This window comes from Penicillium argentinense, assembly GCF_028826775.1.
Source record: "Penicillium argentinense strain IBT 30761 chromosome Unknown utg000009l_segment0_segment0, whole genome shotgun sequence".
Taxonomy (NCBI): Eukaryota; Fungi; Ascomycota; class Eurotiomycetes; order Eurotiales; family Aspergillaceae; genus Penicillium; species Penicillium argentinense.
The window spans coordinates 4,044,103-4,056,000 of NW_026622668.1; the positions used below are offsets into that span (position 1 = coordinate 4,044,103).

Here is an 11,898-nt window from a genome sequence, read left to right on the forward strand (position 1 = left end):
GAGTTTCTCTGTGTATTCTCCCAAAAGTCTGCGACTATAGGACACAAATGATTGACAAGACCAACCAGCATGTCAAAGCGTCGCAGGGAACAGGAGCATTTTACCCTCCCCTTTTCCAAACGACTCCGGGAATCTGCGGGCATTCCCATTGACCGTCTGTCATCTCTAAGCAACGAACTTCTACTCCACATATTGTCGTTTCTTCCGATTTCATCACTCAGTGTGTGTCAAAGGTGCGTCTGGCTAGCTTCAATTACTGACTCTCAAGATGTTAATTTCCATTTTCTCAGACTATCTCGTCGTTTCCATGCCCTCAGTGGGGACTCGGAGCTCTGGAAGAGACAATATTATACCCAATGGGTGCGACCTCGAGCCCGTCGCCTGGCGAGTGTCAGGCGCTCAACATTGCCGACTCGGACTGAATATTCACCCAAGGTCTCGACATGGCTTGACCATGGCCATTTGGCTGAAGAGGGAAAGGTGACGAATTGGAAAGGACAGTATCGTCTCCGGCATAACTGGTCGCGCGGGACTTGTCGATTTAGAGAAGTCGAGCTTCCGCCACAGCCATTTCCCCCGGTATTAGCCAAGTTATGTGGAGCATTCGTCTTCACGGCAGACTCCACGCATGGACTTCGGGCCTGGGCGGCAAGGGAACCTGAAATCTGTCTGGCAAAAGCTTCGTTCTCAGGCCAGGCAGGGTCATCGGAGATGCTTCCGACAGCCCTTGCGGTGAGCCACTCAGAGGACAGCCAGGAAATTGTCGTGGGGTTTGAGAACGGCCATTTTCACCGCTATATTATGAATACCGAAACGTCTCAGCTCGTCCTACAATCCTCTGACTCCAGCTCTAGCAGTGGCGCAATCACCGCCATGGCCCTCTCATCGCCATACCTCTTGATGGTTTCCCAGAATAAAATTCTGTCATTACATACCCTTCAAACTGGACCACGTGGTCCAGAGACTCCCGGCGGGGCTGAGAGCTCACGCGAGCTGGCCTCCCTCAAAGCGGATAACATGGTTGCTCCAATGACACTTTGTCTTCGAAAATCAACTTTGGACATTGTGGCTACCGTCGTGTACAGCTTTTTTCACATCGGCTGTGGATGGTCTCTGGGGATCCAGGAGTTACGGTTCGACAAAACCGGCCGGCAGCTCGAGTCCCGACTTACGAGTACTGTTGATTCACAATACGGAATTCGACCGCTGCAAGGCATGTTGCCATCTGCCACGAGACGTATTTCCACTACAACCGGACAGATAGGTGACGGAGGCGCTACAGTCCCAACCACCGCAGCAATATTGCACAAACAGCCACCAACGTCCATGTCCTACTCTCATCCCTATCTCCTGACCTCTCACGCCGACAATACGTTGACTATGTACCTCGTGGTCTCGAATTCAGATAGCCTGTTTGTTCGAGGCGGCCAGCGTCTCTGGGGCCACACGTCTTCCGTATCCACTGTCCAGGTAAAAAACCGAGGGAAGGCAGTCTCGGTGAGCTCTCGAGGCAACGAGGTACGAGTTTGGGAACTCGAGACGGCCGTTCCTTCACTAGGTACACGCAGGCCTCTGAGGGAAGAAAGTAGCATCCAGATCAACCCTGAAAATAAACGGGAGAACTGTCGGACAGAAGCGGGCGATTTGGATGCGAGTTCCGATAACTCACGAGAGATGTCCTGTGGGCGAGAGTGCATTGGCTTTGACGAAGAACGGGTCTTCCTCCTTCGAGAAAGGACAATTGGCACGCAGCTACTGGAATGTTATGATTTTACGTGAAGACGAGAGACTTTGAGATAGGGCATCGATGCATGCATTCATTCAGTCTTTCCTGATCTCTCCTAGGTGTTTGTTCAGACGCCAGGTCGAATTTGGCATCAGATCCGATCTCTCTTACTCCCTCCGCCAGGCCTATCTTTCCTGTTCACACTAGATTACATCCAATGATAGTATTTCGGCTTGATACTCGACCGCCTTCAGTCATCGGCTCTGCCACCTACGCGATCATATACCCTTCTTTTCGAATCAGTCTGGAATCCGAAACAGGCATCTGAAAGATCAGGGAAAGGGTATCAAAGGAGACAAGAAGGGGTCGTGGATGCATCTATCCCCTTGATAGTGCGCCCTGGATGAGATCGTGAAATTTTTGATACTGGCCCTCTGGAAGTTGATCATGTTGGAGTTGAGGCAGGATGGTTTCCGAGGAGCAAAATAAGACGGGACGCTAACGCAGGTCCTGCGACCCGCCGGTAGCACAAGGTACTCGCCGTCTCCATGCAATGGGGACCCTTGCGGTGTTCGTGTCGCCCGAGATATAAAGGACGCACTACCCCGAGCATCGGCGGTCGTTTGGCATTTGCAGGACTCGGGCAAGCCTATCCAGGTCCTTGTCTATCAAAATGCGCCCGCGCACCCAGGGGTCGCTGATCACCTGCCTGCGTTGAAGTAACCCTGTTGGGCTTTTGTGCTATCCGTTAGCCCATATGGCAGGCTGTTATATTCGTCTCGGTCAAACTGAGACCAGACACAAGCGCTCGCGAAAAAGACACAATAAAATTAAAAAGGAGGAGGTCATCGCTCAGCATTACTAGTTCTCGGGAAACCGGAACGCATTGCATCGCTGTGTCCCTGGGCCTCAATCCCCGGCAGCATTCTCTCTCACAGGGCCTTGCCATAGCGTGGTCATGAGGTCTCATTCACCGAGCAAGGGAATTTGATCTGATCCTGTTTGACCAGTTGCGATCACAAAGCAGGGAGGGGGAGTTTGGCAGAATAGACGGGCTATCTTAGATACCAGGCGCCCGCCAACCCATCTGAAGTGTCAATGGATTGTTGCATGATGGAAATCAGTACCGCAGCTGGATCTCTGAGGTCCAGGTGCATTTCCCGGTGTACATCGGTGCACATCGGTGCCCTGTACTGGTGTTGGCCTTGGGCGGGTTGGGCCGAGCGAAACGAGGCGTGGCTCGAATCTTCACGGGAAGTTTTCTCCTCAGGCCCCCGCACTACAAATTTCCTCCTTCCCACCCGTCTTTCCTCTGTCGACCTCCCACCTCTCAACCACCTCCCTCCACCTTTTTAACCGCTGATTTCGCTCTCGCTTCGACGAAAACATCTACCAAAATGGATCCCCGCTCTCGATCTTGCTACAACTGTGCGTATCTTCCAGTCCTGCAGCTTCTTGCTGAGGCTCGCCTACGGCACACACAATCCAAGCTTCGCTCCCAAAGACCACCAGTTCTTGAGCAGAGAAGCTTGGATAAAAAGTGTTTCTGATTCGCGTGACACCTGAATCTCCTACATTTTCTCTGTCTCTACTTTGTTCTCACAAACGCGGTCGTCCGATCGCACCGTGTATTTTTGACTGACATTTTTTCCCTCGTTAGGCGGTGACGCATCCCACCAGGTAAAGACTCGCTTCGTTCCTTGGTTTCCTTCAGCTCGCCCAGGATACGGCCTTCAATGGCAGGAATTGAAAGGTTATGTTCATTAAGTGATACTAACTCGTCGACATTTAGGCCAAGGATTGCCCCAAGAAGGGTACCCCCACCTGGTATGTGATTTTCGGCACCCCAAAATCCAATCAAAATGGGAGGACTAACGTGTTCACCTATAGCTACAACTGCGGTGGCGAGGGCCACGTGAGTAAGTGACGCTCTACAACCAGGCCAGCGGCCCCGATGGTGCGCATCAAGTCACTAATCGTTCTCAGACCGCGAGTGCCCCAACCCTCCCAAGGAGCGCACTTGCTACCGTTGCGGTATGACCGGACACCTGTCTCGTGAGTGCCCCCAGGGCGGCGCCCCCCAAGCTACGGTGGTGCTCCTGGTGGTGGCCAGGAATGCTACAAGTGCGGCCAGGTTGGTCACATCGCTCGCAACTGCTCCCAGGGTGGTGGCTACGGCGGTGGTTACGGCGGCGGTTACGGCGGACGCCCCCAGACTTGCTACTCTTGCGGTGGTTTCGGCCACATGGCCCGTGACTGCACTCAGGGTCAGAAGTGCTACAACTGTCAGTCTTCTCTTCTACTGCCTTGCTGACTATATAGCCTATACTAACTCGGTTTCCTAGGCGGCGAGGTTGGCCATGTTTCCCGCGACTGCACCACCGAGGCTCGCGGCGAGCGCGTCTGCTACAAGTGCAAGCAGCCCGGCCACGTCCAGGCTGCCTGCCCCAACTAAATGCCAAAAAAACAATCACCCCAAAATCCGCGACGTCTTTTCCTTTTGCCCTGTTCTTCTTTGAGTGGGCTATGAAACGATAATTCTTTTTTCTCTTTTTCATTTTGCATGTTCCACGATTTTGCCTATTTCCCCAGGTTATTTTGACTTTGTATTATCACTCACGGATTGAATCACGACCATGGGCTTTTTTCCTTTGCATGTGTTCCCGATAAGGCTGCTGGTGTGCTTGTGGCGCATAGGTGGAGATCGAAGTGCAACAGGCGATTTGGCTTGCAAGTAAATGGGTATGGGATTCTTTTTGGGCGCTCTACAGGAGATATTTAGGTGCATGGGGAAATGCATATCGACCTCTCCCACACGGCTCTTTCTTCCGTACTCTCTTCTGTATTAGGTACTACATTTCGTACTTTGCCCTGCTTTCACGAGCTGCAGCTGCACATCATGGCTCTCTTATACTTGGGGACATCCCCACAGAACCGCTCCTCTTCTGATGCATCCAGACCCCAGGCATCGTTGAATGGGTTGAGGCACATCTGCATGACCCGGCCTAGAATTTCACGGTCACCTTTTCGCTCCACGCGCTCAATGACTTCATCTAGAATCCAACCTCGGGGAACAAACTAGTGAACCACAGGTGTCAGTAGATTTCCAATATGGAGAATGGAGTCAGTCTCGTATGCGGGCTAGGTGAGGCATCTTACGTTGGGGTTCACGGCCTTCATGGCTCCCTTCCTTTCGTCCTCTTTATCAGCTCCCCAGTCTTCCAGTGCCCGTGCTCGCCAGCTTTCAAGCCACTTGGCGATGCGGTCCCGAGCGGAGGCATCAGTGTAACCAATACCGCCAAATCCCTCCGCGTGGAAGAAGATTGACGCAACCTCGGCTCTCTTTTCTTCGGTTTCCAGCTCGGACAGCGAGAGGCCGGAGAGGCGGCGGAAGAAATGGTTGAAATCCAATTCCAGCGCCTCTAAGGTGTCGAGCATTTCAGAAAAGAGGTCCTGGAAGTCGGACTCCTTTTGCGTCTTGAGGCCCAGTCGTTGGCACATCAACCGCTTGTACTCGTTCAGAAATACGGCTTTGAATTCCTCGCCCGCTCGCTCAATGACGGTTTCCGCACGCTTGATAATCTCTGGCTCCATCTCTTCGTTGACACCGTCCTTGATGAAGCTTTCTTCGTCCACTCTGCCGCCGGCGCCGATCAGCTCCCCGAGGGACTCGCCAAGTCGGACCAGATTCCACCAGATGATGCTGGGCTGGTTTTTGTAAGAATACCGTAGCATGTGGTCATCATGATTAGGAGTGTAGTGAGGGTCGAAGTTATCCATAAAGGCGAATGGGCCATAGTCGAGCGAAAGACCATAGATGGAAGTATTGTCCGTATTCAAAACGCCATTCATGAATCCATAGGCTTGCCATGCAGCGACTGTCTTAGCATTGCGTCGGGTTATCTCGCGATATAATCTCGCAAAGCGATTTTCTTCGGCCCCTTCGTGTTCTTGCACCTTCTCTCGAGAAACTTCTCTTCGAGGATTGTCTATTTCGGCCTGCGATTGCTCTTCGCGGATAGATACGGCTGCAGGAAGATTTCCCCAGCCGCCAAATACATCCTCTGCGATATACGTAGCCAACTGTCTGATCAGGTCCCGCTCGCCTCGCACTCGGAGGAGATCGAATGTTCCAATCCGCAGCCAGGTTTCCGCGAATCGCGCCACAATTGCACCGGGCTCGATCCGTTCACGAAGAACCTTGGATTTGGGCAGCAAGGTGATCGACAAAGCACGGGTGGTCGGCACGTTTAAGGCATTGAGGGCTACCAAGTGTCAGCAACAGGAAACGGAGCTCCACGGATAAAAAAGGGGACGAGAACCCCGGGACTTCTCACCCTCGGATACTATGTATTCACGGATGCTCGATCGAAGGACGGCCTTGCCATCTGCAAACCGCGAATACGGAGTTCTACCTGCACCTTTGAGTTGCAACTCATAGCGAGTGTTGGTGTACGGGTTGGTGCTTTCAAAGAGGCTAATTGCACGCTTTCGTGGTGGTCAGCCGAGACTCTTGCATCCGACAAAAAATCGGGGGGATGTGCCGCAAACATACGCCATCTCCCAGTTGGCCTGCCCACGAGCCGCTGCGACGGGGTCAGTGTTCGACATTCCTCGCGGTGGCAAAATCAAATCGTAGTGATCCGGCGGTATACTTACAACTGCCATCCTGCCGTTTTGAGCCGAGGTTAGATATCAAAATTCGCTTGCGTCTGGAGCTTCGGGTGAGCCACTCACCACCGTAGCACTGCGCCCATGGGTAGATCCCTCCTTTTTCTTCACTCCAGGGAAACTCATTGCCGGCAACCAGTGCCTGTAGATGTGACGAATTTTCCTCGCTGGGATCCAAGCCCAGATCTTGCATGGCCCGGGGACTGACACCCAGAAGCTCGGCTTCCTCTGCTGGCTCGGGGCGCACATAGGTAAACAATGCGCCCCTGACCATCCGAGGCCCTAGGGTCTCCCGCGGCGCCTTGTGCGAGGCCTCCGGGGTTTTGAAGGCCGGGTCCGCCGGTAGCTTCGAGGTGAAAACATTGGATTTAGGCAGCTCGGCGAGGGTGACCCCGGCGCTGCTGGTCGAAAATTGAGAAGCCATTTGGCCCAATCGGTTCCGGGTCGATGGCAATGGGCGCAGGGCTGAGGACATGTGTTGGCGTCCGAGGCTAACGACACAGAGTGAGCGAGCCACACGCATAGGGGGTGTATGAAGATGAAAGTTGTGATTGCGGAGAATCTCAAAGTGACATCATGACCATTATTAATCGCAACGGAGGAGATCGGACATCATAACTAGTAATTTACTGTACTACCATATGTATGCCTTACGTATAGTACATGGAATAATGCAGGTATTGCCAGATGCACATCGATCCTCGAAGTGGGAAAGCGTACCTGGGAATGAAATCCACACCTCGTCAGCGATGCCCTGTTCATGCAGGCGGCGCCGCTGTGATCGATCCATTCCAAGAATGATCTTCTCTGCGGAAAAGACCCGCCCCGCCAAATCCACGGCCCCGCGATGGCGACAGTATTTAGACCCTCCTGTCCCTCGGGAAAGGGCTTCATCCGTGGATCTTACATCGGCACTGGCATTATGGTGAATATCACAATTCCATCCGTGCAACTCAATGATGGCACCTCGGTTCCTGTCGTGAGTGAAGAACTCTCCCCGGGCCCAGGTTTCAGTTGGTGCCGCTCAGTCGACTCAGACTAACCCATTGTACCGGGTCCTTGTGATTAGCTAGGATATGGGACGGGCACTGCATGGTATAAGACCTCTGGGGATACTAGCATCAACCGTGAGCTGGTTGAATCGGCCAAAGATGCCGTGAAGCTGGGGTTTCATCACCTCGATGGCGCCGAAGTCTATCGGACAGAAGAAGAACTGGGCCACTCGATCCAGGAAAGCGGGATTCCTCGCGAGCAGCTGTTCGTCACCACCAAGGTGAATCACGCCCGCATCGCCGAGATCCCCGCCGCGATCGAATCGAGCCTCAGGAAGCTCCAACTCGACTATGTGGATTTGTAAGCCTTTCTCTCCCTCTCGCGTCTTCCGCCGGTGCCTGTTTCGATGGATTATCTGATTATCTGACAACGCGAGTGAAGATATTTGATTCATGCTCCGTTTTCGGCAAATAACGAGGCTGAATTGCAAGCCGCATGGGCGGCAATGGAGCAGGTCAAGGCAACAGGGAAAGCCCGGTCCATTGGCGTCTCCAACTTCTTGCAGAGCCACCTGAAGACGATCTTGAAGACCGCCAAGGTCGTTCCCTCTGTGAATCAGATCGAGTTTCATCCTTACCTCCAACATGGGGAGCTGGTCCCGTTCCAGGAGGCCCAGGGAATCAAGACCGTGAGCTACTCGGGTTTGGTCCCCATTACTCGTGCCCTGGGTGGCCCACTGGACCCTCTCCTGTCTTCCCTGGCCGAGAAGTATGGTGTGAATGAGTCCGAGATCTTGCTCCGTTGGACTCTTGACCGGGGTTGTGTGGCGATCACCACCAGTAGCAAGGAATCCCGCCTGGCAAGCTATCTGCGCGCGTTGGCGTTCAAACTGACCCCGAGTGAGGTGGATGAGATTTCTAACTTGGGTCAGCAGAGACACTACCGGGCATTTTGGCGAGAGAAGTTTGCCTCGGATGACCGGTCGTGACCAAGCGGCGCGAGTCGGTGGAGATCCAGGTATATACTCAGTATAAACAGGCATCTATATCAATCTTAAATACGCAGTGCATATCCATGCGCAATGCGTATGAGCTGCCCTCCAATTGCAACTGAGGGTGACTATCATGGGATGACCTGCACATATAACCCCTCACCTAGTCGGTTAAGTTGGACCCCCTTGACTCGATTTATCGAATTCCCAGGGATTTTCTTTTTCCTTTTCTCTTTGTAATGGCAGCCGCGGAGTAAACCGAATAGATCCCCCAACACCCATTTCCGCAGCCCAAGTAAATGAGGTTCAAAAGAGCAGAAGCTCTTGCTCGTCACGACTCACTCGCTCTGGAGAAAAAGAGGGTGGGTGAAGTACAATCAAAATTCAACTAGTAGACCAGGAGCGACGTGCATATTGCGTGTTCCTTCCCCCAAAAGCGGCGAGGCGGCACCCCCGAAAAAGAAACCCCGGACAGAATCCCCATTTCGCAACCTCGACCCTCCTTCACCTTCATCTCGAAGCCACCAACTTTCCGGTCATTGGCAGTCGGTCGACTCACGGCCCATCGCGAGGCAGTACCCTGGCAGCACGCGCCATAAGATGCCCTGAAGGGATCCTCTTTCCCCGAGGCCCGCAGATCTACCCGCCTTCGATGTTTTGACCCGCAATCGACTCTCCCTCCAGCGCATTCGACACCGCGGTTACAAACAGTCCAAATCGCACTTACGCCTCGATCATTTCAGCTCACAGCCACCCCCTCCGAAACATCACCCGAACCTCATCGATGGTGAACTCGAAGCAGATCGCAAAATCCGCGGATTGCGATGTCGGTGAACGACCAACCTCCCTCTGCAGATCCGACACTCTCTAGTCAGGCGTATGCATCTGACCTTGAAGCCCTGGACCATCGATTAAAGCGCCTCTCAGAAACCGTACTCCCACTTCACCCCTATCTCCTGACCCTGCCGACGAATGCACCGTTCCGCTTGGGATCCCGCTCTGCGAACAACAATTGGGCAGTCGGACATGACCGACCGTTCAGCTCAGAGGAACAACAGCTTCAATATATGACCTTCTTATCGCACCACAGCGGAGATTCACTGCTTGTGGCCGTTGGCGACTGGTCAGACGACTCAGGGCGCATGATGACCGATCAACCCACAACCACAACCGCGACAGAGAACCCAAGAGACACGATCGCCAAGAAAAAGATCAGTCTGAAGGACTATAATACACAGAAGGTCACCAACGTCGTGGCCACCCCCGCAGAAAATCGCGCTCGAGAGCGGCGGGAGGAAAGCAAACGCGAACGCGAACGCACAGCAACGTCACCGCGAGTGACAAACTCGGAACTAGCGAGAAACGGCAAGCTTGATACAACACCCATTCCCTCGAAATCGCAAACACGACCATCCCCCAATCAAGATTCGCAGAAGCGGCCGTCGGCAACCTTGTTCGAATCCCTGGATCCACAAGCAGCCAAAGGCACGGAAATGCACTCTCCAAAGAAGCCGCGATTATCTCCCGAGAAAGAGCCGCGTATAGAAAGCGTGCCGGCGAAGTCGCGCTCCCCTAGGCTGCCTGCTCTTCTGTCGCCCACACTGCCCCCCACAGCGGCCCCCAAGCTGCCCCGGCTGTTATCACCAACCCTCCCACCAGACATCGAGAAAGAGCTAGCAAGGCTCGGAGGCAACTCTCCAACCCGCACATCCCCCAAACGCGAAAGTACTGGGGCGAGGTCGAAGCGGGACGACGTTTCTCATCCCCGATCCTTAGCATCCGCGAAAGACCCCTCTAAGCCGAACCCGCTACAGCGCATTGTCAGTCTCAAGTACGGAAAGTCGAATCGAAAAAGAGTCGAAGCTCTCCTGAAATTCTCGGCGAAGAAGACCCTATATCGTACCAACTTCTCGCCCGGCACGGAAACGGATTATGAAGAGGCTCCACACTCCGAAAAGAAAAGAGATGATGTTGACCCCGTTCGCAATAATATTGTGTCTAAGAAACCCAAGACAAAAGGCAGGAATGAGACAGATGAGACCGCGGGTCCGGTGAGCGGACGGGTCAAAGGATTCAAAGCCTCTAGCGATAAGCCTTCCACTCCAACATTTCATCCGCCTACGCAGGATAAGATCAAACAGACCTCACTGACACCCGTGAAGGATGTCAAAGGGATGGTCTCGCGTCGCCATGACCCCGGAGATGGCGATGGCAAGACCCCCGTCAATCCAACCAACAAGCGATACTCTACTGAGCTGGGAGCAAAAGGATCGCCCTCCCAATCAGAAAGCCGTTGTCGCAACAGCGACCGTCGAGCATGGCGAGACGAGTTCCAGAGGTTTAGCAACATAGGTCGAGAACTGAAGCATGCCGCAGAGCGATACACAACAACGGCTGGGACTTCGTCTACGGACGAGAAGTTGGCTGCTGTAACCGCAATTGAAGCCATCCTCTGCTTTGTTCTTGCTTTTGTTGCCGATGACCAATCCAAGGCCCTTGCACGGCAAACCGGTGACTCCTCAACGTGGATTTCTATCTTGGCATACTGGAGAGTGGTCCGGAAAAGGAGCCAGTCATATCCAGTCCTACACAGTCTTTCACTCCTTCTAGGGGCCGTCTCCTACGATGCAATCCACGCACTTGACCTCGAACGCCTTGCTGCCAGTCCACTACCAGGGGAAAACACCCCGGTTCCCACACCCGGAAGCGATAGCCACGCCGTGCCAGCCGACGAGAGCAAAAAGGGATGGGAAAAGTTTCTGGAATTAAAAAATCGACTCCCGGAATGTTATAAGGAATCCCAAAAACTGTGGCTAGAAGGGACACGAAGACTCTCAGAAGACATACTCAGCCAGCATTTTCCTACCACTTGGTCGCGACGATCCCATAACTATGCTGAGCGAGGAAAATTACCCCTCAAGGCCGGTGAATATGTCGGTGACTATTTCCTCCCACTCGGGGGGACTACTCCTCCTATTGAGATCGTGCGATTTGGCTGGTCACTTCTTCACGAGTGGTGTTCTCAAGAAGGAGTCGAGTGGAATGGGCGTCTTATCCTTTGAAGCCCAGTCATCGACTATACCAATAGCTCGCTTTGCCCTGATTTTCATGTTAAACACTCTCCATTTAACATCTTTTTGCGAGGCTGCCGCATTTCGGTAGTATGGCGTTTCAGAGTTATTTGCCTAAGTGATTTTGTCCACATGATACCACGAGCGCCGGGACTTAATGCAATTGTGGCCTCTTGAACTTTTCCAAGATCACCCGGCCAATACAGTTGATAATAAATATCAATTGTAATGAAGAAAGAAAGGTCCATATTCGTGAATGCCATCAATTCCGGTAGATTGGGGATTGTACGCCTGTAATATCTGTTGTGCCTAGACAAGTGACAAAAAAGTAGGATGAACGGTAAAACAGGGATATTCGAGTGATCATAAGATGAATTGGCTCCAACAAAAACACGGATAGAGAGAAGGGTAGGGGGTCGCTTGCAAATTGAAAAGAGGGAACAAAA

General features: G+C 53.0%; 5 protein-coding genes across 5 annotated transcripts; 4 read left to right on the top strand and 1 right to left on the bottom strand.

Moving 5' to 3' along the window:
- Positions 1-69: 69 nt before the first annotated feature.
- On the top strand, positions 70-1,779 carry N7532_009086 (WD domain protein; the record flags this gene model as incomplete). The annotated part of the gene is made up of 2 exons (XM_056621577.1): positions 70-233; positions 291-1,779. 2 exons carry the CDS (start codon positions 70-72, stop codon positions 1,777-1,779), a joined length of 1,653 nt encoding a protein of 550 aa, XP_056472383.1.
- Positions 1,780-3,123: 1,344 nt separating this feature from the next.
- Positions 3,124-4,181, top strand: N7532_009087 (uncharacterized protein; the record flags this gene model as incomplete). Its single annotated transcript, XM_056621578.1, has 5 exons — positions 3,124-3,237; positions 3,519-3,553; positions 3,617-3,645; positions 3,796-4,011; positions 4,072-4,181. The coding sequence occupies 5 exons, from the start codon at positions 3,124-3,126 to the stop codon at positions 4,179-4,181; spliced, it is 504 nt and encodes a 167-aa protein (XP_056472384.1).
- Positions 4,182-4,603: 422 nt separating this feature from the next.
- N7532_009088 (uncharacterized protein) lies at positions 4,604-6,872 on the bottom strand (the record flags this gene model as incomplete). The annotated part of the gene is made up of 5 exons (XM_056621579.1): positions 4,604-4,804; positions 4,886-5,991; positions 6,064-6,203; positions 6,282-6,312; positions 6,386-6,872. The coding sequence occupies 5 exons, from the start codon at positions 6,870-6,872 to the stop codon at positions 4,604-4,606; spliced, it is 1,965 nt and encodes a 654-aa protein (XP_056472385.1).
- A 372-nt stretch (positions 6,873-7,244) lies between these two features.
- N7532_009089 (aldo/keto reductase) lies at positions 7,245-8,378 on the top strand (the record flags this gene model as incomplete). Its single annotated transcript, XM_056621580.1, has 3 exons — positions 7,245-7,376; positions 7,467-7,750; positions 7,832-8,378. The coding sequence occupies 3 exons, from the start codon at positions 7,245-7,247 to the stop codon at positions 8,376-8,378; spliced, it is 963 nt and encodes a 320-aa protein (XP_056472386.1).
- Positions 8,379-9,205: 827 nt separating this feature from the next.
- On the top strand, positions 9,206-11,443 carry N7532_009090 (uncharacterized protein; the record flags this gene model as incomplete). The annotated part of the gene is made up of 1 exon (XM_056621581.1): positions 9,206-11,443. One exon carries the CDS (start codon positions 9,206-9,208, stop codon positions 11,441-11,443), a length of 2,238 nt encoding a protein of 745 aa, XP_056472387.1.
- Between the last annotated feature and the right edge of the window lie 455 nt (positions 11,444-11,898).